Source organism: Hippoglossus stenolepis, chromosome 22 (assembly GCF_022539355.2).
Source record: "Hippoglossus stenolepis isolate QCI-W04-F060 chromosome 22, HSTE1.2, whole genome shotgun sequence".
NCBI lineage: Eukaryota > Metazoa > Chordata > Actinopteri > Pleuronectiformes > Pleuronectidae > Hippoglossus > Hippoglossus stenolepis.
The window spans coordinates 17626936-17654435 of record NC_061504.1 but is presented as its reverse complement, the minus strand read 5'-3'; the positions used below and the strand labels follow the sequence as shown (position 1 = coordinate 17654435).

The 27500-nt window shown below is 44.4% G+C and overlaps 3 protein-coding genes across 8 annotated transcripts in view; all 3 read left to right on the top strand.

Annotated features, from left to right (window-relative positions):
* cand1 (cullin-associated and neddylation-dissociated 1) overlaps nt 1-10984 on the top strand; it is an 11936-nt gene extending 952 nt beyond the window's left edge. The window contains exons 2-26 of the mRNA XM_035147663.2: nt 2393-2468; nt 2818-2885; nt 3084-3238; nt 3640-3763; nt 3860-3947; nt 4030-4198; nt 4287-4392; nt 4468-4613; nt 4709-4860; nt 4973-5113; nt 5393-5534; nt 5757-5965; nt 6053-6221; nt 6314-6403; nt 6482-6635; nt 6715-6952; nt 7050-7238; nt 7318-7461; nt 7856-7991; nt 8079-8255; nt 8490-8585; nt 8723-8892; nt 8973-9137; nt 9252-9359; nt 9685-10984. Of these exons, the coding sequence (XP_035003554.1) occupies nt 2393-2468; nt 2818-2885; nt 3084-3238; nt 3640-3763; nt 3860-3947; nt 4030-4198; nt 4287-4392; nt 4468-4613; nt 4709-4860; nt 4973-5113; nt 5393-5534; nt 5757-5965; nt 6053-6221; nt 6314-6403; nt 6482-6635; nt 6715-6952; nt 7050-7238; nt 7318-7461; nt 7856-7991; nt 8079-8255; nt 8490-8585; nt 8723-8892; nt 8973-9137; nt 9252-9359; nt 9685-9909 (3637 nt within the window). The 3' untranslated portion in view covers nt 9910-10984. The remainder of the gene's footprint in view (nt 1-2392; nt 2469-2817; nt 2886-3083; nt 3239-3639; nt 3764-3859; nt 3948-4029; nt 4199-4286; nt 4393-4467; nt 4614-4708; nt 4861-4972; nt 5114-5392; nt 5535-5756; nt 5966-6052; nt 6222-6313; nt 6404-6481; nt 6636-6714; nt 6953-7049; nt 7239-7317; nt 7462-7855; nt 7992-8078; nt 8256-8489; nt 8586-8722; nt 8893-8972; nt 9138-9251; nt 9360-9684) is intronic.
* A 3500-nt stretch (nt 10985-14484) lies between these two features.
* LOC118101522 (ras-related protein Rap-1b) lies at nt 14485-25114 on the top strand. Of its 2 annotated transcripts, none has more exons than XM_035147396.2 (8): nt 14485-14562; nt 18699-18768; nt 19552-19620; nt 20077-20133; nt 20295-20435; nt 20551-20694; nt 20969-21061; nt 21148-25114. In XM_035147396.2, exons 2-7 carry the CDS (start codon nt 18712-18714, stop codon nt 21053-21055), a joined length of 555 nt encoding a protein of 184 aa, XP_035003287.2. In that variant the 5' UTR covers nt 14485-14562; nt 18699-18711; the 3' UTR covers nt 21056-21061; nt 21148-25114. The 2 variants fall into 2 exon arrangements, with proteins under 2 accessions (XP_035003287.2, XP_035003288.2); XM_035147397.2 differs by having other exon boundaries at nt 14497-14562; nt 18696-18768.
* Nucleotides 25115-25828: 714 nt separating this feature from the next.
* mdm1 (Mdm1 nuclear protein) overlaps nt 25829-27500 on the top strand; it is a 9873-nt gene continuing 8201 nt past the window's right edge. For 3 of the 5 annotated variants that reach the window (XM_035146965.2, XM_035146963.2, XM_035146966.2), the window contains exons 1-4: nt 25829-26265; nt 26694-26793; nt 27251-27400; nt 27479-27500. The exon at nt 27479-27500 is cut by the window's right edge and continues 122 nt beyond it. In XM_035146965.2, the coding sequence (XP_035002856.2) occupies nt 26248-26265; nt 26694-26793; nt 27251-27400; nt 27479-27500 (290 nt within the window). In that variant the 5' untranslated portion in view covers nt 25829-26247. The remainder of the gene's footprint in view (nt 26266-26693; nt 26794-27250; nt 27401-27478) is intronic. The other 2 variants (XM_035146964.2, XM_035146967.2) reach the window with 2 other exon arrangements.

Sequence of the window (27500 nt, the reverse complement as noted above, 5' to 3'; positions counted from 1 at the left end):
TACGTTCATAGAGAGAGAGAGAGAGAGAGAGAGAGAGAGAGAGAGCTCACAGTAATATGGAATCTGAAAGATAAAAGTAATATAAGGAGTCAATAGTGTGCGACTGTCCATTAATATGAAGTTTAATTTCTGCACAGGGAAAGAAACTGTTCCTAATAATAATAATAACAAAATGCATAAATACATTTGGACAATGCTCAAACTTTACATGTGTTCAAAACAAAGGAAAGCAAACAAGATAAGATAAATAATAATCTTAATTGATCCTATTCAGCGGGAATTCAGCTGTTTCTGCAGCAGATCGTCCAAAAGATGTTGTTATGGGAGGAAACTCGTAGAACAACGAATGGTATTAAAATATAAATAGAATAGTAAAGAATATAGAGATGTACATAACATGGACCTTTTTACGACAGAACACTGCAGCTAATGGTTATGGATCATGAGGAAAGACGCCAACTGGGCCCGTACACACATACAGGTCTGATCAGCTGTGATCAGAAGACAGAAACACTCATTGACCTGAAGGTACAGAAGTGATGACGTGTCCCTCACACCCGCTGGTGATCCTGATGTCTGTTATCAGCTTCTCATCAAACCAGTGCAGAAACCCTTCGGATGTACAAGACATACTCACCCTCTTGTCCTTTTTGTTTTTAAATTATACGGGTAGAGAAAGTGGCACAACTGACAACAGCTCTGCAGTATTTTGATCAGGGACATCAGTGGCATCAAAACAAGCGCTTCTACATTTTTAGAATCCAAAGCGCCCAATCAGGGAACAGTCGCACACACATCAATGTAGTTTTTCATTCGCCTTCACTTCCATTATGTGCGAGCGACTTGGTGAATGAAACATTTGCTTCCGGTGGCGAAACAAATCCTCAATGTGGCTTCATGAAGGTAAATACGTCCTAAAGCTTTTGCACAGCAAAGATCCATCCATCATCTATACGTCTTATCCTTTTGAGGGTCGTGGGAGAGCGGGAGCCAATCCCAGCTGACAGTGGGCGAGAGGCGGGCTTCACCCTGGACATCCAACCAATCACACATGTGGACAATTTAATAACAAATATGTCTGATCTGCATGTGTTTGCACTGTGGGAGGAAGCTGCAGGGAACTCACAGATTATCAGAACATTTAAAGATCGCACAGTTTAGTTGTGTCAATATTTTCTGCTTGTTTCTCTTCGGATAATAAACTGAATCTTAGACGAGTAAATCTAAACACACAAAGACGACGGGAATAATAATCAGCATTTTTCACAATTTTCTGTACAAAGGAAATTCATTGATAAGTTGGTGAAGTAATCAACAGATTAATCGATATTAAAAATGATTGGAACTTGCTCTGCTCAACGTGAATCTGAAGCACGAGTTGTTTGTGTTAATTGATGTGAAACATGCCGACATGTTGCAGCTCCAATAAGACTGAGAATGTCCGCGTGTTTAATCATTTCAAATCATGTTCATACAACGTCACGCTGTAGCATCCTGAAAGAGAAATCCTCATTTAACAGATACGTTTCAGCCTCGCTCCTCAGTTCATCAGTCCTGACAGCTGCCCGCTCAGTGCGAGGAGCCCGTGAAATCATGAGTCGTGTCGCTATCCGTCCTCGCCGCTGTAAAAACGTCCACTGACCCTGAACGAGCAGAGCAAACGGAATCCTTTCAGTCCTGATCTGAGCGCTTTAATGTGGCGTCTGCATCAGCACATGCTCTGCAGGAGAGAGATAATTACACTTTCTTTTTGGGTGATGTTTCTCTGCTGGTGAGTTCACAGCACATTTCGTCCGTGCGCGTTCATTCAGCCGTCAAACGCGTCCAAAACGCCTCCCTGCTTTTAATGTGTGCTGCGTGCCGCCTGGGATATAATAAATATTGGATTGGACATGGTGTCAGCAGATATAACTTTTAAAGCAGCAAAAAGTGTCATCAGAATTTTCAAACAGACGACCCACATCTGTGTTTTTACCATCTGAACAAAAAAGATATTTGGGGGAAACAAACCGTCCGAGTAAAATGTCAGAGTGAGTTAAGAATGTGAGTTAAATGTCCAGAAAATCGCGTGTTGAAGACGTGAAACTGGAAAGACGAGGAGATTCCAGAGCTTTTGGTGCTGAGGGCCGACGCCGGTCTTTCCACAGCAGAGTTTATACGTCATGTCCGGCCTCCTGCTGCTCTACAGGCTCCGCCCCCTCGCCTGAATGTTCCCCACATGCTCCTGTTGTTGTGAACGAGTTGGACCCGACAACCTGCTGCTGCTGCTTCACATGTGAAAAACCAACTCTAGACAATGTCCTGACACAGTTTTCAGTTCATGTCACGAGTCGTCATATCAGCTTCATATATCAGATCACTAGTTTCACGCTTTTTATTTTCTCTGTTTCAGGTTTATGGCCACAAACGACCTGATGACGGAGCTACAGAAAGATTCAATCAAACTGGACGACGACAGCGAGAGGAAGGTTGGTTCATATACCAGTGTAATCTGGTTTATACTGGACTCTTCTGGTTTCTATCCTTTAGACTGGTTTCTTCAGGGTTCTTGTAGGCCACGTGCACCCCTGGTATTAACATGTGGTTTTTGTGATTCACTCACAAGCGGTCGGCTCTAAGCACAGACCACATTCGGAGATGGTCTGTCTGTGTCCACATTGGGATCGGATCTCTCAGGACGAGTGTTAATACCAGCTGTGTTCGGGGCATATGTTTTACTAAGAGGAAGATTTAGGAAGTTTAAACCTGTTTATAACTATACCTATAAGACCAGTGAGATTTTAAGATTTATTGATTGATATATTGATTGATTGACAGGTGGTGAGGATGATTCTGAAACTGCTTGAAGACAAGAATGGAGAAGTTCAGAATCTGGCCGTCAAATGGTAAAAATACACACGTTTTAAGTCTTTTTATTGTTACGAGTCACTGTTTTTTTTATTTCTTATGAATTCCCACTGTGTTTTATTTCCTCTCTTGAACCCGTGGATGTGTCTGTGTCTGTGGGTGCGTCTGTAGCTGTGGGTGCGTCTGTTTGACCCTCAGTGCGTGTTTAAAAACTGTGGGTGCGTTTGTTTCTTCAGCCTGGGGCCCCTGGTCAGTAAGGTGAAGGAGTACCAGGTGGAGACCATCGTGGACACGCTGTGCACCAACATGTTGTCGGACAAGGAACAGCTCCGAGACATTTCCTCCATCGGACTCAAGACTGTGATCGGAGAGTTACCGCCCGCCTCCAGTGGTAAAATATATATGATATACACGACTCAACATGTATAATATATAACTCAAAACTCTGATAGTCGGTCACTTAAAAATACTAAACATACTTCGTCTGTCACCTCAGATATTTAGTATATTCACTACTCAACAAATGTAACCTATACATTACACAACTTATATAATATACACCACTCTACAAATTTAATGTGTAAATTACTCATCATATATCATGAATACATTCTCAATGTGTATAACATATACATTATTCAACATATAATGCATTACTCAAGTTATATAGTATATACACACACTAGTCAACGTATATTACATATTCATTGGTCAACATATAAAACTAAACAACTCAACACTACTCGTTTATATTCGACCACTTGTCTTTGTCTCTCCCTGTCTGTTACTCAGGCTCTGCTTTAGCTGCTAGCGTCTGTAAGAAGATAACGGGTCGTCTGACGAGTGCCATCGCCAAACAGGAGGACGTCTCTGTTCAGCTGGAGGCGCTCGACATCATGGCCGACATGCTGTGCAGGTACAGAGTCTCTTTCTGTCCGTTACTCTGCGTGAAGTTTTGTGTCTGAATTTACACAAACAATATTTTTCCGTCTTTATTTCTGTGTGTCTGCAGACAGGGAGGTCTGTTGGTCAACTTCCACCCCTCCATCCTCAGCTGTCTGCTCCCTCAGCTCACCTCCCCCAGACTGGCCGTCAGAAAGGTGCGTCTCTTAACCCTCAGCTCGCCAGGTGAACTCTTGTTGTTTTATTGCATTGTGATGAATTCATGACCGAATATTTCAGAGGACGATCATGGCTCTGGGACATCTGGTGATGTCTTGTGGGAATCTGGTCTTCATCGATCTGATCGAGCACCTTCTGACTGAGCTGGGGAGGAACGACAACATGTCGACCACCAGAACCTACATCCAGTGCACGGCCGCCATCAGCAGACAGGCCGGACACAGGATCGGTGAGTCGTTACCCAGAAAACAGCAGAAGAGAAAATCACGTAGCTGCTGTTACTAACCTGCTCTCTGTCCGTCCGTCTGCTTCTTCAGGAGAGTATCTGGAGAAGATCATTCCTCTGGTGGTGAAGTTTTGTAACGTTGACGACGATGAGCTCAGAGAATACTGCATCCAGGCCTTCGAGTCCTTCGTCAGGAGGTAAAAGTCGCACTAACGTTCTCGATCTCTGTCACAGGCTGTTCTTTCTGTTTAATTCTCCATTTGTTGTTAAAGGTGCCCTAAAGAAGTTTACCCCCATGTCCCCACGGTCATCTCCATCTGCCTGCGCTACCTGACCTACGACCCCAACTACAACTTTGACGATGAAGACGAAGATGACAACGCCATGGACGCCGAGCAGAATGATGAAGATTATCAAGGTACCGAGAGCAAAGTTGTGACATCTGACTTTTAGTCTTTGAGGTTTGGAACAAGAGCGATGACGATGTGTCCGTCTGTTGCTCCGTCTGTCCAGGCAGTGATGACGAGTACAGCGACGATGACGACATGAGCTGGAAGGTTCGGCGGGCGGCGGCAAAGTGTCTGGACGCTGTTGTTTCAACTCGCCACGAGATGCTGCCAGAGTTTTATCGCTCTGTGTCCCCCGCACTCGTCTGTCGCTTCAAGGTACGAGCCTCCTCCTCCGTCAGGACGGAGCCACAATCACAAAAGAGGCTTACGTCTTTCGGGCTTAACTCGGCGCTCACTCATACTTAAATCAATACCTGTGTGTCTTCAGGAGAGGGAGGAGAACGTGAAGGCCGACGTTTTCCACGCCTACCTGTCACTGCTCAAACAGACCAGACCGGCTCAGAGCTGGTTGGCTGATCCAGACGCCATGGAGCAGGGAGAGACGCCGCTAACGATGCTGGCGAGCCAGGTAATCAATAAAACTCAGAGATTAATCAGAAACTGATGAAGTGGGAAAACACATTTTACCTGTTCTTGCCTAAAAATAATGTAAATAATGTCAAAAAATCTGTATTTTATGATTTGAAGTTTAACAACTGAAATGATGCATCAACAGCCTCTGATTGGCTGCAGCACAGTTTTGCTGCTGCAGGTGGTGCTGTTTGATTTCTGTTGTGTGGTCTGTTCTCTGTCTTCTCTCTCTCACTCCTTCTCTCTGTCTGTGTGATTGTCGCTCGCCCTCTCGCAGGTTCCCATGATAGTGAAAGCTCTTCACAAGCAGCTGAAGGAGAAAAGTGTGAAAACTCGTCAGTGTTGTTTCAACATGTTGACGGAGCTGGTGAACGTCCTCCCCGGAGCGCTGACGCAGCACATCCCAGTACTAATACCTGGTAATACTACATCACTACTACCTCTACTACTAGTACTGCTGTAGTAATAGTAAAATAGGGTTAAACGGGTACAGTAAAACATATGGTCTTGTTTTACAGATGTGAACAAAATAAACAAGAATCATTTGAAAAATGTTTTGTCACATGATATATTTAATATTTGATATCACACTGTATATCACATTACTTTGAGTAAAAAAAACCACCATCTATGTCTTTCAGGAATCATCTTCTCTCTGAACGATAAGTCGAGCAGCTCCAACCTGAAAATCGACGCCTTGGCCTGCCTCCATGTCATCATGGTCACGCATCCCGCTCATGCCTTCCACGCTCACGTCCCCGCCCTTGTCCCGCCCGTGGTGGCGTGCGTGGGCGACCCCTTTTATAAGATCACCTCTGAGGCTCTGCTCGTCACTCAGCAGCTCGTCAAGGTGCAAGTTCGAACCCTGTGACGTCCATTAAACCCCTTTTGATGTTCAACGTCACGGGAAGAACTGACTGTGTTCTGTCTTTTCCAGGTGATCCGACCTCTTGACAACCTATCAGAGGGCCCAGATAGCTTCGACCCCTCCCCCTACATCAACGACCTCTTCACCTGTACGATCAAACGCCTCAAAGCAGCCGACATCGATCAGGAGGTCAAAGAACGAGCCATCTCCTGCATGGGACAGATCATCTGTAACCTAGGTAACAGCCGCCAGTTAATCACTACGATGTGACTTCAAAGCACTGATCCTACGACTTTTACTGAATTGTCGTCTTACTCCGTGTTCGTGTAGGTGACCGCCTGCCCAACGAACTCCCAGGGACGTTGCTGATCTTCTTAGAACGTCTCAAGAACGAGATCACGAGACTGACGACGGTGAAAGGTAAAACATTTTTCCGATTTATTATATTTTTGAACTCTTTTCCACCGATGTCCTGATCGTCTTCTCTCTGTGTTGCAGCTCTGACGCTGATCGCCGGCTCTCCACTGAAAATCGATCTGAGACCTGTTCTCCCCGACGCCGTTCCCATCCTCGCCTCCTTCCTCCGCAAGAACCAGCGAGCGCTGAAGCTCTGCACGCTAGCTGCTCTGGACATTTTGCTCAGAAATTACAGGTAACACACAAACACACGCAGCAGTCGGCGTCACCTTTTCCTTCGGCCCAGTAAACCTACAAGCGTGTTTCTCTCTCAGCTCTGCGGTGACTCCGGTCATGGTGGACGCCGTCCTCGCTGAGCTGCCTCCTCTCATCTCAGAGAGCGACATGCACGTGTCTCAGATGGCGCTGAGCTTCCTCTCCACACTGGCGGTGACTCACCCGTCCTCGCTGGGTCAGCTTAGCGGAGGAAACATCCTCCAGCAGCTCATCGCGCTGGTTCGATCCCCGCTGCTGCAAGGCGGAGCGCTCGCTGCGATGCTGGACTTCTACCAGGTAATATTTAGAAGTATTGTTTTTTTCTTGAATGTACAAAAGCTTTTAAACAAGTCAGATATATTAAATTTAATTTGTCCCGTGTGTCTGTGTTCAGGCTCTGGTGTCCACAGAGACTTCAGGTCTGGGTTACATGGATCTGCTGAGGATGCTGACAGGTCCAGTTTACTCCCAGACTGCCGCTCTGCCTCACAAACAGGCGTACTGCTCCATCGCTAAATGTGTTGCCGCTCTGACCAGAGCGTGTCCCACCGAGGGACCTGCCGTGGTCGGACAGTTCATCCAGGTAAACTCGTTGTCCCGCTCAGAGGCCGATAAAACGTCTTTCAGCAGGTTTGTATAAAGCACGAGTTCTTTCTCCACAGGATGTGAAGAACAGCCGCTCCACGGACTCCATCAGACTCCTCGCTCTGCTCTCATTGGGTGAGGTCGGACATCATGTGGACCTCAGCAGCCAACCAGAGCTCAAGACCGTCATCCTGGACGCGTTTTCCTCCTCCAGTGAAGAGGTAACAACTGAGCATTTTATTTAGACTCACTCCTCACACGCTGATGTTTCACTGGTTCATCCACTTCAGCTCAGTTCAACATCTCGTCCATGAGTTCAATAATAAATTAGTTTACCAACAGAAAATTAATAACCATCTGATTATTAATTAATTGGTAAATCACTTCAAACCAAAACCTCAAACGTTCTGATCCATTGTTTCTGTGATATTGAAGCGATCTGATCAAACAAAACAAGACATTTTATAGATTAAACAATTCAGAGTTTAACAATCAACTAATATATTTATAGGCTTCTCTCAACATCTGACCTCAATTTTAACTCAGAGAATTAATTTAATCAGTTTTATATCGCAGCAGTAGATTTCAGTCTCCCTCTCTCTCTCTCTGCCTCAGGTGAAGTCGGCGGCGTCCTACGCGTTGGGCAGTATCGCAGTCGGGAATCTTCCAGAGTATCTGCCGTTCGTCCTGCAGGAGATCTCCTCGTCTAAGAGACAGTATCTGCTGCTGCACTCGCTCAAAGAGATAATCAGTGAGACCGGCAGTGCAACTCCCAGTACGCCAATCTGAGTGTGTGTGTGTGTTTGGTTCTAATATGTGTGTGTGTGTGTGTGCTCAGGTTCGGCGTCGGTGTCTGGTCTGAAGCCGTACGTGGAGTCTGTTTGGACGCTGCTGCTCAAACACTGCGAGTGTCAGGAGGAGGGAACCAGGAACGTGGTGGCCGAGTGTCTCGGCAAACTGACGCTCATCGACCCTGAGACTCTGCTGCCTCGCCTCAAAGGATATCTGCTGTCAGGTAATCAATACTCGATCAATAATCTGTCCATTTGATTGATTTCCTGGAAACAGTGCTCAAACAAAAAAAAAACAATAGGAATATTATTTTTTACTAAGTCCCGCCCCTGGGATCCTTCTAACCAATCAGACTTCATCTGTCTCCAACACAACAGTGTGATTGGTCGGCAGGTTAAGATGAAGCAGAAGCCTGATGATCAGTGTAATATAATGATTGGTTGGTTTCTTTGTGAAGGTTCATCGTACGCCAGGAGCTCGGTGGTGACGGCGGTGAAGTTCACCATCTCCGACCATCCACAGCCCATCGACCCGCTGCTGAAAAACTGCATAGGTAACGTGCACACACACACACACACACACACACACACACCACACAACACACACACACACACACACACACACACACAAAGTATTACTCAGTTTTTTATCATGGAAACATGATGGCTGATGCTTTTTGTTTTCCGTCAGGTGATTTCCTGAAGACGCTGGAGGACCCAGACCTGAACGTGCGTCGCGTTGCCTTGGTTACGTTTAACTCTGCAGCCCACAACAAACCGAGTCTGATCCGAGAGCTGCTGGACTCAGTTTTACCTCAACTGTACAACGAGACCAAAGTCAGGAAGGAGCTAATCCGAGAGGTGAGAGCATCCGGAAACACACAAAGGTCAGGATGCCGGGAACGGGGCACAGGTGTTTGACCTCTGACCTCTGTCTGCAGGTGGAGATGGGTCCCTTCAAACACACGGTGGATGACGGGTTGGACCTGAGGAAGGCTGCGTTCGAGTGCATGTACACTCTGCTGGACAGCTGCCTGGACCGACTCGACATCTTCACCTTCCTTAACCACGTAGAGGACGGCCTCAAGGACCATTACGACATCAAGGTCTCGGCACACACCAGTACACGCTCAGCACATGCCCAGTGCACATAATATACACGCCCAGTACATGACAAGCTGAGTCTTCACACTGACCTGACTCTGTGGTCGTGTTTCCAGATGCTGACGTTCCTGATGTTGGCCCGACTCTCGTCTCTGTGTCCCAGTGCTGTTCTGCAGAGACTCGACCGACTGGTGGAGCCGCTCCGAGCCACCTGCACCACCAAGGTAAACCAACAGAGGGTGCAGTCAAGAAGCAGAAACAGGAAGAGAAAACATCTGAACGCCGTGGCCAGATTGAGAAACTCACAAAACAACGCCATGTAATTAAAATCAAGAGTGACTTGGTTTGATCAGGACAAAACAGGCTGTCAAGTTGCCTCATGGTTATGTTTTGTGACTGCGTCTTTTTTAAACGCGTTTCAATTAAATTTATGCTCCTTGTCGTGTATTTTAATTCAATCGTTTTACTCGTGGTCAGTAGCATCCTGGAGAGACTACGTGTTTTACTTTGTATTTCTCGTCAACGTGGACAATGTTCTTGTCTCTGCAGGTGAAGGCGAACTCGGTGAAGCAGGAGTTTGAGAAGCAGGACGAGCTGAAGCGGTCGGCGATGCGAGCCGTCGTTGCCCTGCTGACGATCCCCGAAGCCGAGAAGTCGCCGCTGATGTCTGAGTTCCAGTCACAGATCTCGTCCAATCAGGAGCTGGCGGCCATCTTCGACTCGATCCAGAGGGACTCCAGCTCTGCCAACATGGAGTCCATGGACACCAGCTAAACGGATGGACAGAACGAGTTCCCATGATGCAAAGGCACCACCACCACCCCTGCTGCTGGAGCGCTAACCCTGCAGCATGTTTCCATGACAACAGGACGCAAATACACACACACGCACACATGCACACACACACACACACACACACACACACACACACACACTTGTAGTGACACACCCTCTCCTAGCGATTGATCGTCCCATGATGCATTGCACTGAAAACGGCTGTTGGAGGGGAAAGGAAGAACTTGACGTACGGCTCCCACACAAGGACAAAAAGGTCAAAAACAAAGAACAAAAAAAAAACGGGGAAAAAAAATTACAAGAAATTCCAGAAAAATAAATTCCATGTGAGTTTTGGAAGCTCCTCCTACTTCCTGTTTGTTTTTTCTAGCGAGGTCATCTGATTGGTTGGTCTCCCTCTTCATCATCCTTCTTGTTTTCTCTTTTTTTCAAAATTCCAGAAAGTTCCACAGGTACTGTAACCTGATTGGCCGCTGCTGAGTGACTGACAGTTAGCGTGTTCTTAAACTGACCAATGGGGGAAACGGCCTCTCCTGCCTGAGGCTGCGACACTGGGAGAAGGGCTCGCTCTGTTTTTGTTCTTGTTTTTTTTTGCGAATGATGTAGGCAGCCAATAGGATGCTTGGGGGTTACGGCGGGTGGGAGGGGTTTTCCTGTTTGTGGACCAATCAGCTTCATTGTTTACCCTGATTCAACAGACCCGCGTTTCCACAGGGAGGGAGGAGGAGGATTATTGGACCAGGTCCCGTCTGACCACACCTGATTGGACCGTGACAGTACTGTGGGGCTGTTGCCATGGTGATACTGTGTGATACAAATTTACGATATCGGTTCATTCCGTTTTTACCCCTGAGTTTGGCCGATCCCAAACCAGTTTCAACCGGTTCTGTCTGGTCTGGACAGGTTTTATCTCCTGTGTCCTTGTCTGGTTTAATCCGGTTTGATGAACCGGGTTCAATTTGGTTTAATCTGGTTCAGTCAGGTCTGGTCAGAACAGTCCACTGTTGTTTATCGCCCAAGAAAAATAAAAAAGGTCCATTTCTGCCTGCGTTCATATTCCTCTGTCTCATTTCTTTGTGTGTGGGGATAAAGATGGTCGACACCCCCACTTCCTGCCATCTGTACAAAAACAAAGCTGTCGCCATCTTGTTCTGTGGACGTCTCTGTGGCATTGAGATCCCGCCCATATCTGCTCTAGACCAATCATGAGACAGTCTCAGCTGTCAATCATGTCGTTTCAGCCCATATTTATATAATGAAATAACTGATTCAAACCAAACTGATCAGAAACACTTGAACAAACATCAGTGAGAGAAGAACGACCTGAAATGACAGAAACATCTTTGACAAACATTTATGTCTACTTTGGTTTTTGTATAGTTTTGTTTGGTCCCCTCTGTTAACATGGAGGAGGCAGGGTTTATGACCTATAATGCAGACAGCCACCAGGGGGCGATCGAGACACTTTGGCTTCAGCTTTATGTCATCTGTATTGACAGTATTTCTCAGACGAGCTGATTCTCGTCTCACCAAACAGCGCCACCTGGTGGAGCAGGTTCCACATCACAAGGCTGAGTCGTCACCTGCTCAGAATCCAAACTGTCCCCTGATAAAACCTCTCGTTCAAAACCTCACTGACATTTGATGCGATACCAGTAACAACCATTTTAACATGTTAAACATTTTGGAGGGTCACATGAATTTAGTGATGTTTACTGACACATTAATTTAAACAGTACGAACAGGAAGTGTTGAAGACTCATAAATGGAGATACTGAAAAAGAAATAAAACTTAACATGAGTCTGGAGGTGAAATGTTTTTTCTATCAGCAGAAGGAGACAAATACAAACATGAGTTTAACATGAGTTTACTAAAAATAAAAAATAAACACGAGCTCCACCAACCAGAGGCTTCGTTATAGAGACGTCAGGTGTGAGCTGAAAGAAACAACTTCCTGTTCAAAGGAGACTCGGCTCTGATTGGCTGTTTCAACGAGGCAGAAAGTCGTCAGAGAGCAAACAAAGCAGCTGATGCTCATTCATCTGGTCGCCTAGCAACAGTTGATTTGATATATTCGTGTGTGAGTGAGTGGGATCATTCACATGCTGATTTCCTCTTTGAACTGGACTAATTTATTCTGCTCTGATGAACTGTTGCTGCGTTTGAAGTTCGTCTGCACGTCTGAGACTCAAGGATCCTGCAGGACTGAGGCTCGGGGGCCGAGGCTCAGGGGCTGACAATCAGGGGCAGGGGCCCGAGGGTTTGAGGGGCCCAATGGACCAGAGCATCAGTTTAAAGTGACTCCACGGTCGACACAGTTATTCAGTGTATCCCTCCGCCAAGGCCCAATAGTCCCTTAAAGTCAGTCAAGCAGCATCAAATTACAGAAACGTACAGTTCTGTGGAGCCTGCCTTGTATGATCAGTCCAGACTGCAGGTGGCGCTATGATGGTGTCACTTAAATCAATCATTTGTGGTTTAAACGTCTCAGTTTATCTGATCATTGTTTCTGAACATCTTCGTCTCCTCATGGTCACAGTTCAACATGACTTCCTGCAGGATAATGATCCACGTGTCAAAATTAAAGTCTGAAACAGCTCAGTGAACATCAGTGGCCTCGTCTCCAGATGTGAATCCAGAGCAAAGACACGACCCAGTGACCTTTGGGTGTTCCTAATAAACTGCTCAGTGAGGAGGAACTTCTGCTTAAGACATACCAGAAGTTTCTCAAACACACACACACACACACAGTATAAACAGGAAGTGTGTGTCAGTGAAAGGGAAGCTGTTTAAGTGTCTCTATTCTTGGTGACTGTGTTTGGGTGCGGCTTCACAACTCTGTATGAGAAGGTAGTAAATAGTGTGTGTGTGTGTGTGTGTTTGCGTCTTGGCGTGTTTCTATCAACACGCTCCGACTCGCTCTGCCGCTCTGAGTCGGCAGTAACACACACAAACACACATGTATGTTCATGTTTTTTATTTGATGGCCTTCAGACTCACTTTGACCTTTGACCTCTGCTGTGAACTGACAAGTGGGACTTCAGATAATGTGACTTAATGTATATTATGATATAATCAGTAGAATATTATTTGGAGTTTAAAATACAGAGTCAGATGTATTCATGCAGATGTAAAGTTCAGTGCAGTACATTGTCAGTATTGATTATGAATAATAATATATATATTTTGATCATTCAAATATTTTTGTTTTTAATATTTATTGGTTTATTTTGAGCGAGGCAGCCCGATGGCGCTAATGACGTCACCGAGCTACAAGTTGTGGAACTCTGACGTCATTTTTATTCTGTAAACTCAAGTAACTTAACGTGATTCTACTGGAAACAGGAAGCGGAAGCAGCTGAAACGTCACGAGAGAAAACACGGAGCCAAGCTGTGACGTAGTGACAGAGGAAGACAGTGGAGGCGGGTTTCAGAATAAAAGTGTGAGGACTAAATTGTCCATACAGGTTGTGACAATAAAGGAGTCATATAAATCAGAATATTAACATTTTAAAATGTATTCATAGCTTTCTGAATATGGATCTTATACTTCTCAATATTACGTTTGGGGTACTTGATTATTTCCTTTTTCTTTTAACATTTCTACCTTTTGCTCAATCATTTTATTTCCATTTAGTAACTTTACAGATTCAGTCATAACATACAGTGGAACACACAATATAGTTAAATGTCTCTTTTTGAAGTAAGGTTTGTTCAAATGAAACCAAAATCGCAAAATTAATATGATACTTTTATATTTATTAATCAATAATTCTGAAATTGATCATTCTGCATAGTGAGTATGTTTGAGAAGATAAAATAATATATAATAAGATAATATAAAATGAGATAAGATGGATTAGATTCAGATTGAATGGGGACATGTGCTGAGTTACAACCATAGACTGTGAATCAATAGACAGCAGTAAAGTAATAAAAAGAACAAATTCAATATAAACTCAAGGATTATATGAAAATAGAAATGGGTTAAAAAAGTGAATAGCTTTTGATGTTAATACTCCTTGAACCCAGGATCTTTATTTAAAACAGAATAAACCCAAAAACACTGTTTGTGTCTGATTCACTCATAATTCACAGCTTCCGGCCTGTAGTGTGTTTTATTGTGATGGAGCAGACCGGAAGCGCGGAGGTCACCTGGTGCAGCTTGATCGCGTCAGCAGGAGGGAGCGGCTCTGGTCGAGCGACGCCTGCAGACAGTGGAGAGAGAGAGGGGGGAGAGAGAGAGAGAGAGAGAGGGAGAGGAGAGAGAGAGAGAGAGAGAGAGAGAGAGAGAGAGAGAGAGAGGGAGAGAGAGGGAGAGAGAGATAGAGAGAGAGAGAGAGAGAGAGAGAGAGAGAGAGGAGAGAGAGAGAGAGAGAGAGAGAGAGAGAGAGAGAGAGAGAGAGAGAGAGAGAGAGAGAGAGAGAGAGAGAGAGAGAGAGAGAGAGAGAGAGAGAGACAGAGAGAGAGGGAGAGAGAGAGAGAGAGAGAGAGAGAGACAGAGAGAGATAGAGAGAGAGGTAGAGAGAGAGAGAGAGAGAGAGAGAGGGAGAGAGAGAGAGAGAGAGAGAGAGAGAGAGAGAGAGAGAGAGAGAGAGAGAGAGAGGGAGCAGCGGATGGTGGATGTGAGCGTGAGTAGCTTCTTTCTTCTTCTTCTTCTTCTTCTTCTTGTCTTCATCCCTCCATCTTTACACACCTTCACTAACCCGGGACACACCGGGACAGGGAGGGAGGGAGGGAGGCCGAGCCGGGCCGAGCCGAGCCGGGCTGAGCCGGGCTGAGCTGGGCTGGGCTGGGCTGGGTTTGCGGAAGCGGGGACCGGCGGACAGACAGACAGCAGCTCCGGTCCTCAGCGGTGAGGAGGTGAAGAGACAGACAGACAGACAGCTCATCATGGCGGCGGCCTGTCTGTCTGCAGCTCCTCAGCTCCTCCAGGCAGCGGGGCCCTGCTGCCTCCGCCGGCCGGGGAGGGAGCTCCCTGAGTCGGCCACGCAGCTGCGGAACTCCCGCTGCTCTGGAGGAAGAGGAGGAGGAGGAGGTGGAGGAAGAGGAAGTCCTGAAACAAACTGCGGCGTTTATGAGTTCTGAGGAACCTGTCTGTCTGTCTGTCTGTCTGTGTGTGTCTGTCTGTCTGTCTGTCTGTGTGTGTGTCTGTCTGTGTGTGTGTGTGTCTGTGTGTCTGTGTGTGTGTGTGTCTGTGTGTGTGTGTGTGTGTGTGTAGACAAGGCTTGGTTTTATTCCACTGTTGTACTGTCAGCAACACACACACAATCTTATTGACAGGCCCCACCTAGTTGTGTGTGTGTGTGTGTGTGTGTGTGTGTGTGTGTGTGTGTGTGTGTGTGTGTGTGTGTGTGTGTGTGTGTGTGTGTGTCCATCTTCCTCCAACTACTTTACTGTAGTAGATTAACATCATGATGTCTTCAGAGTAGAACTACACACTGAACACACACAGCAGTACTACTACAAATACACAGCTTGTGTCTGGGGTAGTGTGGAGGAAGTACTCTGATCTTTGACTAAAGTAAAAGTACTTTATCCTCTATTACAAGTCCTTTACTTTATTACAAGTAGGTTGTGAAGAGTAAAAAGGTTCCTGTGAACAATAATAACATCATTAGATTATTATTATTATTATTACTAATTATCCTGGGTTATTAGCATTTTATTGTTCTAGTTGATTTGGGCTGGATTTGTTGTGTATAATTATTTTATATAAGATTGTAACATTGATGATTAAGTGCAGTAAAAAGTACAACATGTATCTATGAACTGCAGTATAATGTACTTAAGTATGAAGAGTGAGTAAGTTTGCTGAGATACTTTCCAACACGATATTTGGAAGCTGAAATCGCAAAATAAGTGCCTCTGCTAATTCAAAAACATCTTTGGCAAAACGTAAATATCACGAAAAGCTGCACGTGTTCGGTCAAAGAATCGCAACACGAACAAAAGTGGTAAACATCCACATCCAGGACCGATCAGGTGCAGGACAGAGTTTAGCGTCGGCTCGGCAATCGGCTCGTGAAACGCCGCAGGTTCTCTTTCCCTCCAGCGGCCTCGCCTGCTGCGGCCTCAGTCACTTCCTGTGAATCCCTGAACTCGCCCGGACTTGTCGCATCGCACTAGGGAGAGTTAGAGAGGCCGAGACTGTTCAGAGCTTCAGGCACCGAAACACATCTCTGCTGGAAACTCCAGGTGTGAAAGACCTCCCGCTCCACTTCTACCTGCAGCGTTAACAAAGGTGTACGTGGATAGGCCCTGAGATATGATAGTGAAGATATGAGTCATTTATTCTCACTTTGTGTCGTGTGGGTTGTGTTATCTCCGGTGGTTAATGAGGTGTTGCTGTGTTGCTGCTGAGATGCGATGTGGCTTCTTCCAGGGCGTTGACAGATCAAGGCTTCGTCTACAGCTTGTATTGGTCGTATCATAGACTAAATAAAGATGGACGACATGACAGCTCCCAAAAGTGAAGCAGAAAGGCGGGGATCGACCCCTGGTGGTTGGCTGCGGTGTAGCTCATAAACCCTGCTTCCTCTAGTTCAGTTAATGGGACATAAACAAGACTAGACAAGGAAAACGCTGCATTTCCTGATGAAGATATTGTTGTTCTTGTAGATTACGTTCTCCGTAGTTGCGTAATTCTTCTTAAACGGCAGCTAGGGCGTTACTAAGGTGAATGTGTTTACATAGCAGATGCTATAACACGCCTGCTAGTGCCTTGCTAGGTGATTGCTAGGTTAGGAGATATGGACCAGATAAGGACAATCTTTGTAAGTTCAGGCCGAATGGAAATACACATTATATAGCATTTTCTGTATAGCGCTAAAACAGACAATGTTCAAAATAGTGTATTTTTCCCAGTTTGAAAATATACAGCTCGAAAACAATAATAAGTAAAACTCAGAGTTCATACCTTTGTTATTCCCTTGTCATACCTTCATACAGTTTCCTATTAGCTTTATCATCTATATTTTTATTTGGATCTAAACTAAATTACACACACAGTTAGTTGGACTGATTCTTTTCATCAAGGTCCGTGAATTATTCTCTGAGAAATCAACGAAAGGAGGTGAAAAGAAAGTCGTGGATCTGCACCAAGATTCAACGAGTGAATGTGTGTGTAACCCTGCTAGCTAACAGACAAACACAGACGGAAACATAAGCTCTTTGCAGAGATGTAAAATATGAATTTCTTATTTTACAAACCAGCTCTGCTTTTGAAGCTTGAACTGGGTTAAATATAGACCTGAGCCAACTTATGCTCTTTTCATGTTCTCATTGTTAAACCAGGGTTAATCTGAGCCTTGGAGCTGCACAAGTTCCACTGTACTTCTGCTAGCCCAGGGCTAAATGTTCCATGTTTACATTGCAGAAGCAGCTAAGCTAAGCTAAGCAGCTCTTTAACAGATTGTGCACAGTGTAGACCTGTGTTTAGTCTAAACTCTGGGCTTCGTGTGGTCCAGAGCAGGAAACTCGGGCTCGGTCCTGTGTGAAAACCCTGAAGTGTGTCCTGGTGGTTCTATGAGATGTTACTGTCACTACTTAAAGATCGGGCGGTAGCTTCCATCGCTGTAAACAATCTCCTATGTCATTTAGTGAAGTGAATTTTATTTTGTCAGAAATGTTTCAATCACACGTAAAGATAATTTCACTCAAAGCGTAAATATAAAAAGTTTAAAAACACGTTTAGTAAAAATCATTTACTAATTATTCTGCAAAATTATGTGAAATTTATATATAAGTCAATTAATGAACCAACTGACAGACAATGAGACTCTTACTCTTATCATTACATTTTTAGTTATTTTTAAGTCAAAATACCAAATATGTTCTAGTTCCATTCTAGATTCGTTAGACAGAGATGTTAATGTTTGGTCCTGACACCACACACACACACACACACACACACACACACACACACACACACACACACACACACACACACACACACACACACACACACACATCTCATCACCATGGTAACGTTGGCAGACCCTAACAGATATAGAGGCTCCGTGTGTGTGAGAGTGTGTATACTTGTACATCTATCTTTGTGTGGACCATATTGATCTTTAGAACTAACCTTTGTTTCAGGGGTAAGATGTGATTGGGTACGGGGGGTTAGTGGGTAGTCGTCAACTCCCATGGTCCTCACTGAGGTAGAAGTACAAACATTTCTGTGTGTGTGTTGTCTTCGTCATGTTGCTTCTTGTTGCCACCAGCACCGGGGGCTGAAAAAACACACAGTGAAGCATGACTGGTATGCACACACACACACACACACACAGACACACACACGTCCCCATATCACTGGTTAAGTGTGTAAACAGTCTTATGTCCCCACAACATGACTAATACATGTGCACGCACGCACACACATGGAGGCATAGCAACGGTAACCAAGTGGGATTCCACAGTTGTGACATCACCACCAGCTGGGCGATCACGTGACATCCACTGTTTTCATTAACTCACACAGATGCATGCTGGGTAATTATTACCTCCCGGTGAGAGAGAGGAAATCTTCTGTGTGTGTGTAATTAATAGTTTCACAGCTCCAGGTGCATCGCAGTAAGAGGCGGGGCTTGGCTGTAATGCTGCTCTCTGATTCGCTTTGGGAAGTGATGGAGTGAAGTTAGTAACCTCTCTCTCTCTCTCTCTCTCTCTCTCTCTCTCTCTCTCTCTCTCTCTCTCTCTCTCTCTCTCTCTCTCCCCCTCTCTCTCTCTCTGTGTTCCTCGGTGTCTCTCGCCCGCCCAGCAGACAGACAGTCAGAATGCGTGAATACAAACTGGTTGTTTTAGGATCAGGAGGAGTCGGGAAGTCGGCGCTGGTGAGTAACGACATCACTTCACCGTCTTTACTCCGCCTCTAATGTTTATAATTTTTTATTTTGTGCTATTGAAACTGGGACTTCACAATTAAACGATATCAGTAATTTCCACAGTGTAAATATCCTCAATAGCAATAAAACTAAATATAATCATCAATGTAGTGACGGAGGTTCAACACATAATTGATTGACCTCAGATTTGCAAAATATAAAAAAATGCTTTTTAGTCTTTGCTCATCAAGAGTTTAAAACCACAACCTTTAGCAAACAACTGTATCCTGATTATTATCAATATCCACTCATGTGAAATTTATTATCTTGATATATGTTTTGGCTTTAATTCTCTAAATTAACGGAGACACCACAGTTAAGTCTCGGTATGAAGGGTTAGTCAAATCACTTACTGTGAATCGGTCTCTGCACACACGACACGCACACGCACACGCACACGCACACGCACACACACACTGGTGTACATCTCACTACAATGAAGAGCTTTACTCCAGATGATATAATGGAGACGTGTCAGTGTGTCACATTAATTCCAGTCCAACGACTTTCAATAGAAAACAGAACAGAACAGAACAGAGCTCCATTAACATTAACTCACTATACTGCCCTACTTCTATTTCTCTCTCTCTCTCTCTCTCTCTCTCTCTCTCTCTCTCTCTCTCTCTCTCTCTGTCTCTCTCTCTCTCTGTCTCTCTGTCTCTCTCTCTCTCTGTCTCTCTGTCTCTCTCTCTCTCTCTCTGTGTGTCTGTCTCTCTGTCTCTCCCTCTCCAGACTGTCCAGTTTGTTCAGGGAATCTTTGTGGAAAAATACGACCCGACGATAGAGGACTCGTACAGGAAGGTAAGACAGAATCCACCCATCTGTCACAAGATAAGATATTTGTATATTTGTGTTCTTTCAGTTTCACCTCCGTCACGTGTTAGAAACCTCATCAACACGTCCACTCGCTCACTGGGACATTTTACAGACGTTTTAATAGGAGGCTGCAGGAAAAGTTCCAGAAAATATCTGGAGAAACGGACTCGGACATTTGTTCTCACACACAGAACATTTCAGGAACATGTCAGTGGTTCAGTCAATGAAAACAGTTTTGTCTTTGAGTCCATGAGGGAGATGTGTGAAGACTTTGACCTGCAGGAGGAACAGTGAAGATGTTAATGTGTCGATAAGACTTCATTTGAATTCAGGAGTTTCCCTGAGATGAGTCTTTAAGTTGAGCGTCTTCTCGATTCCGCTGATGTTTATGTTAAAATGCTGACCAGATGTTTCGACGTCTCTGTCTCTGTCTCCTTTCAGCAAGTGGAGGTCGATGGACAACAGTGTATGTTGGAGATCCTGGACACAGCAGGAACAGTAAGATCTGTGTTTGTGTGTTTGTGTCTGTGTGTGTGGGTTTGTGTGTCTGTGTGTGTAGGTGTGTGCGTGTGTGTGTGTGTGTGTGCCTGTTTCTCTTCCATAGTCTGTTAATAAAGATGGAATTGACCACCTGTGTGTGTGTGTCTGTGTGAGTGTAGGAGCAGTTCACGGCGATGAGAGACCTGTACATGAAGAACGGTCAGGGCTTTGCTCTGGTTTACTCCATCACAGCTCAGTCCACTTTCAACGACCTCCAGGACCTCAGAGAGCAGATCCTCAGAGTGAAGGACACCGAGGACGTACGATACAATCAAAACTAAATATATTTACTATTTGAAGAATGTATCAGTGCTTTGAATTCATCAGCCTCCTGTCAGAAATTTCAATCGTACACATTTGATTGTGCGGTCGCAGGTTCCTATGATCCTGGTCGGAAACAAGTGCGACCTGGAGGTGGAGCGTGTGGTGGCCAAAGAGTCGGGCATCGGCCTCGCCCGCCAGTGGAACTCCTGCGCCTTCCTGGAGACCTCGGCCAAGAGCAAGATCAACGTCAACGAGGTGAGCGCTCACAGATGAAGACGTAGACGTAGCAGCTGTAAGTGCTGAATTACAGTTTTGTCATTTAATTTCATGCTAATTTACAATTTCTATTGCTGAAGGAAATAATACAGTGTAGAACAATTTCTCATGATCCTTGACTTGGTCACAAACACGTGTGTTAACAGGTCCTGACGGTTAGTGCTGCAACCGGCTGCATGTGCATTAGGCCGTAGATAAACTTAGTTTTAACGTGTTTGTTTGTGTGTTTGTGTGTTTGTGTGTTTGTGTGCAGATCTTCTACGACCTTGTGCGACAGATTAACAGGAAGAGTCCAGTTCCAGGAAAAACTCGCAAAAAGTCCACCTGTCAGCTTCTCTAATGACAGGTGGGTGTGACACGCTGACATCATCACTCGCTTCTTGTCGTTCTTTATCGTTATTTATAAAAACTCTCGTTCTCTTCCTTCTCCAGTTTTCTGCTCACCTGACCGACAACCAACCAACCAACCAACCAATCACAGGACATCTTCCAGCTGGTCACACCCCTTTAACATAACCATGTCATCATCAACATCAGCCACCTCCGACCTCTGTTTCCATGACGACCACATCTCCCTTCTCCTCACCACACTGTTTAACGGAGACAGTTGCCGTGGCTACATTAAGACCAAACATCCAGAAACGGCGACGGCGATGATGATGACAATGAAGATGTTATTACAGGAATTAGAAACCAACTGCCCAAATTTAAACTACAGTTCCCATCATGCTCTCTGCTTGGTCATTTTGCGCTGGGGAGGGGCTTCTTGCTTTTTATGTTTAGATGTTTCTTTCCTTTGTTTTCCTTCCTTCTCACTTTCCAGCAGAACAGAGCCGCTCACACACAGCTTGACCACTGTCAGCCATGTTGCCGCCGCGGTTACCGTGTTGCTGTTGCGTGTAACATGGCTGACTCTATTTGTGCGTCTCTGGTTGAACCTGTGGATCCACACAGTGATTATTATTATTATTAGTTATAATTATAATTATGTGTGAAAGGGTATAAGATTAATTTCATGTTTTTTACTTTGGGGTGGGGGTCGGGGGGGTTGGGCGTGCAGCAGGTCGGCGTTGGCTCAACGCGTTGGTAACTTTAAGCTAACTTCAGTGACCACTATGACTCAACTTGTAAAAGGGATTGCTAAATATGCTAATACACGGTTTGCCACATTTTGGCTTTGTTAGCATATTGTTAAAGAAATGAATGAGCTTGTTAGCCGAGCAGCTATTTCATTGTATTGCCTTTTGTGGTGTGATAGCATTATTAGGATACCCCCCCAAAAATTATCGTAGCTGCCGGTCATGGGCTGTGGCGAATGCTACCAAAATGAATACACCATGTAGTGCTAGCGTTGTTAGCATAGTTTTAAAAAGAATTTAACGTGTACTTTGGAATACCCTGTTATGTCAGGGAATGCTAATATTTCTATTTCAATATGAGATCAAAATGAGCTGGTTCATTAGCCACTGGATGCTAACAATGCTACACTTCCAAACAAACAAATGATAGTAGCTGCAGGCTAGCTGGTTAGCAACACGGTGAGCTGACTTCAGATCTGCTGCTCGGGGCGGACATGTTGCCTTTCGACAGCAGACTCACACTGGTCCAGTACCTTAGCTCTGTGTGTGTTTGTGAGTGTGTGTTTTGTGTGTTTGTGAGTGTAAGTGAGTAACAGTGATGAACTAGGCCAGTTTGTGTAACGACCACTGGCCCGACATGGAGGAGGAGGGGTTGTGTTTCCTGAGCAGGACAGACAGAGTGTTGTTTCTGTGTTATTAACCATATTATTACCTGATTATTAATATTATTAACACATCTGAGAGGGAAACACTGAGTAACCGCTCGAAGGTCCTGCTGGTCAACGCTCCCTTAACTGATGGGAATATGGAACTGTCCCAACGTGATCAGGAAGACGTTTGGGTCGGTCCTTCATGTTGCATGTGCGATCAGGCGGTGCAGCAAGTTTTTTTATGCACATTTTCGATTTGTATGAAAGCCCTGATGGAAACACCCGAAAATGAAATCTGGACACTTTGCAAAAAAAAACATTGGCTTGGCTGAGGTGGAAAAGTTATGCCTGGCTAATTAGAAAATTATCACCACCAGCGTTTTTTCTTGATAATCCTACTTTGAATTTTCACGGATCGGGACAAAATGAACAAATTAGCATTTTCTTTAGCCAGTTTTCATGAAATCTGGCTAAAGTGTTTGCTACATTTAGATGGAAACCGGACGATATATCTCGTTATCGTAGAATACCGCGGATACAGTTTTTGACATCAGTGTTCTCCAAAGTTAAAAGAGTTGAGCTAAAACCTCAGCGTCTCTTTAAAACAGTATCACAGCTGAAGTTGAAAGGGGGCTGGCCTTGTAGTTGAAGCCCCGCCTCAAGCGGACAGAGGGCGTGGTCAGTGAAGCAGCAGCCAGAGAAAGCCTTTGAAAACTCTGTCTTCTGTTTGAAATGTGAGTTCAGATTACAGATAGCGTGTGTTGGACCAGTGACCTCTGTGAGTACTGCTGTGCACAGTGTTGTACCACCAGGAGAACTGCTGTCAGTATTCTGGTTCTCCCCCAGTACGTTCAGTCATGTAGCATGTTGATGTTTCTGTCAGTTCTCGGTCTGACCTCCGGGAGGTGCTGCGACAGTTTGCATGCCGAGCAGAAGCTTTCAAGAGAAAAGTCTTATTTGCAGCCGAGACGGTGCAATCCGGCTAATTCCAGTGTTGGCAGAGTTATTGTAATGTGCAGTTAAAGTAAAACCGATAGGAATGCCAGTGTTTTGATCACTGCCGAATGATTCCCACGGAGAAGTTAGGGGAATTGAAAACACCTTTCTGATAAAGCATAAATTACATCTTTGCGTGGCTTGTCTACGTTGTATTTCGAGTATGGTGTTTCTTTGCTGTATTCTTGTATGTCAAGCCATAAAGTCTCATTACTGCCCCTTGTGGATAGATGGCAGAAAACTCCCACTGCATCTACAGTAGTGTGTTTTTCTCCAGGCCACCAGGGGCAGTAATGAGCCGGTTCCATACTCAAACAGTAACTTGGACGAGCCACATGAAGGTGAAAGTTATGGTTCGGACATCTTTTCAAATAATTTTTTTTTCTGGTTTTGTAACAGATGAAGAACTTGTTTGTTTGATAAATGCAAAGGTTTCCGGGTACATTTTATTTGAACCTATTTTTAGCATTTATAAACAGTATATAAACACTGTAAAGAGATGAGGATATTTTAATGTTTATTAATCCGTTTAACAACATTTAGAATTTCTCCTGCAAAGTTTCTACAACTGCTGTACAAACAGTTATAAGTATATTAAAATATTCTAATTATATTAACCCATGCAGCCTAAGCGCTGTTTATGAATGCTAAACACGTGCAGTTTAAATGAAACGTACCCACAGTGGACGACACATTCCCAAACAGGTTTCGCGTGATTAGCGCTCCTGTGATGTGAGAGCTCACTTTGCTCCTTGGCTGAACAGCCAATCAGATCTTAGCGTGGCTGCAGCTGCGATCAGCCCCTTCAGCCCCATAGAAGCTACATTCATCGTGAAAGTTGTAGAAATGTATCACTGGACGACTTGTCCTCGACTTCTAATCCTAACGTCCCGACATGCTTCACAGTAGCTAGGTTACACTATGAGGAGCATTTTGGACATTTTTAACCAGAAGACCTTTGTGGTGTTCACATGAAAATTAACCGATGTAGAATAGGCCTGAGGCTACAACTTTGCCCGTAATTTCACGGTCCTGCCGTTGCTGCTTAAATTGGGTGTGATAGTTTTAAAGTTGCGAAACTTGTTAGATTCTGTTGAAAATAATTTGACGAGCACTTCTGAGGCCTTGTTTTCCTCTGCTTCCAGGCTTTGTGCTAAGCTAGGCTAAACACATTCAGGACCTTCTCTGTGCTGGACTCAGATTAAACTAGTCAAAGAGATTCTCAAAGTGTCCGACTCTCTTATGTAGCTGCAGCATCGAGGTGGCGATCGCAGCTGCAGCCACTCAGAACGATTCATTCACGAAAAGAAGAAATGATTATTGTTCATCACTGAAATGAATCTGCTTTTTTTCCTCTGTACGGCATGATGACCAGTGAAATGTAAAAGAAACCAGTTCAACCACTGAAACATCAGGTTCAAAATCCCACGTCCACTCCGCTGAATCTTTTCACTTCAGCCGAGTGGACGATTTCCGGACCTGGTATCAACCTGGTTTGATTCCAGTCCGGACCAGGTCTCAACCTGGTCTGGACCTGGACCTGGTCTGAAGTGGTTTCTTCCAGAACAGCATCAGGAGGTCGGGAGGGGGAGTGAGGGAGGAGGAGGGTGAAGCCAAATGTAAAGTTAAAACTAAAAAGCCTTAAATGAATAAAAGTGGTGCAATTTTGTAACAGCAAACTGTGACGTCAAGTTATTATGGATGGATGGATGGATGGATGAAGAGAGAGAGAGAGAGAGAGAGAGAGAGAGAGAGAGAGAGAGAGAGAGAGAGAGAGAGAGAGAGAGAGAGAGAGAGAGAGAGAGAGAGAGAGAGAGAGAGAGAGAGAGAGAGAGAGAGAGGGAGAGAGAGAGAGAGAGAGAGAGGGAGAGAGAGAGAGAGAGATGCATATCTAATCTCTAATAACAGATAAAAGGAGATTATACTTCACTACATGATCATCAGTTCAGAGTTATATAGCAAAAAAAAGATGTTATTCATGTGAGAAAATAATTATGTATTGTATATATAGCAATAAAAGCATGTAATAGAGTAATAAATAAAGTAAAATGGATAATATAATAAATTTCTCTACACCATAAAAGTGGAGAATCACAGTAAAATCCAAAGATTAATATTTATATCAATCTACTGTAATTCAAAATTCATTATATATACGGTAATTTGTATTGTAATATATAAAGTATTTAATATAATCATGTTAGTTAAAGCAGAATATGAGCAAATATTTGACAATGTAGTTTATTTAATTGTGATTTTAATAATAACTTTGGTAGATACTTTCTTTATTTATCATATTACAGTAAATAAATTAATCGATTACTCAACACATCTAATAATCGAGTAGGAATTAAACTCTGACGCTGGTGACGTCACTTGCCGAGCGACGCTGAGCTGCCATGGCAACGGCGGCATCAGCAGAAGCTCAGTTGAGCCGCCGGTTAGCGCGCTGCTCGTTAGTTAGTTAGTTAATCGGTTAACTAGTTACACGTTTAACCAGCTAGTTAACACGGGTCACCTGGTCGTTACGTCATGAGGGGTCGCGTGAGGTCAGCGGTGACAGCGTCATGACTGTTCGCTTCAAGGTAAACACCCACAGCTGTTAGCTTCAGCAACAGGTTAGCATGAGAGCTAACAGGCGCACACAGCAGAACTGTGGTCGTGGTTCTGACTGAGTGACCGGGAGATGTAGAGGTAGTGAACCGGGGAGAGCGACCTGTTTACCGGACAGAAGCAGACAGAACACCGCAGAGTCCGGATTAATGTGAGTTAATCTGACCAGAGCTAATCCAGCTGGTCAGGGACGGATGGGTGGATGGGTACATGTATGTATGTTTATGTTTATGTATGTATAGATAGATGAATGGAATTATAGAGAGATAGATATAAACCATTAATCAGTTACCAATAGTTCATTTAACTTTCCTGTCAGTCTTCTAATTGATTAATTGACTCATCATACAAACTGTAATTTATCATCAGCATTGTCGTCATTTATTAAAAATAAGATGATTCTCTAATGATGATGTTGTAAAGTGTTATTACTCTATAGATGGATTATCCAGGTTTGACAGGCTGTTCTCACCATAGGGGTTTGGGTCTATAGGGAGTGTATATATATATATATGTATACATACATGTATACAATGATATCAGTGTCAGTGAAGCTACATGATGCAAGAAACAGTGAAAAGTTCAAACATTCAAACCTTGTGTGTGTTTGTGTGTTTGTTTGTGTGTTTGTTTGTTTCAGTGTCGGAGTGAATACCAGAAGAGCTACAGGGTTTCCCGCTCCAGGAGTGTGTCTCCTCAGCGCTGCGCCCCATTGGCCGGCCTCCGCTCCGACCAAATGAGTAAGAACCTTTTACAAAGTGTGTTCGTCTCCTCTTCTTCATCCTGAGATGTTTGTGTTCTTCCAGTTTCACGTGTTAGAAACCTCGTCAACACGTCCACTCGCTCTCTGGGAAGCTTCCAGATGTTTTACTAGGAGGCTGCAGGAAACTGTGACATTTGTTCTCACATACAAACTCTCCAGAACATTTCAGGACAATATCTGGACTTCAGTTCACGTCTCAAAGCTGCTTTATCTCATGTATGAATATCCAAACATGTTGTAACTTTGAAAAGGTTTTAGGACTGGATACAGGTCGTGAACTGTTACACTCGTAGGTTCACACCTGAGACACAGACTGTAGGTGAGAAACGTTCTGCGATTAGTCGAGGAATTTAAAAATAGACTTCAGGGGTCAAAGCAAAACAAATGTCTGAGTTTGAAAATTACAGTTTGTTTCTGTGACGTTTGTGTCTCAGGAATCTGCAGAGAACCAGGTCTGCAGCGTCGGAAGAGACTGGATCCTGGAGGACTCACTCTGTCCTGCACTTCACTGCCCTGTGCGTCAGACCCACAGCGCCCCCTAGCTGCTCCGACTGCTCACACGCACAATAAAGTGCCCTCTAATGGTAGACAGTGTAGATTTGCATGTCAGCATGTTGGAGTGTAGGTTAATGAAGTGTTTAATAAATAGATTTCTTCTTCAGCCCCTCGGAGTCGCTCAGCCCA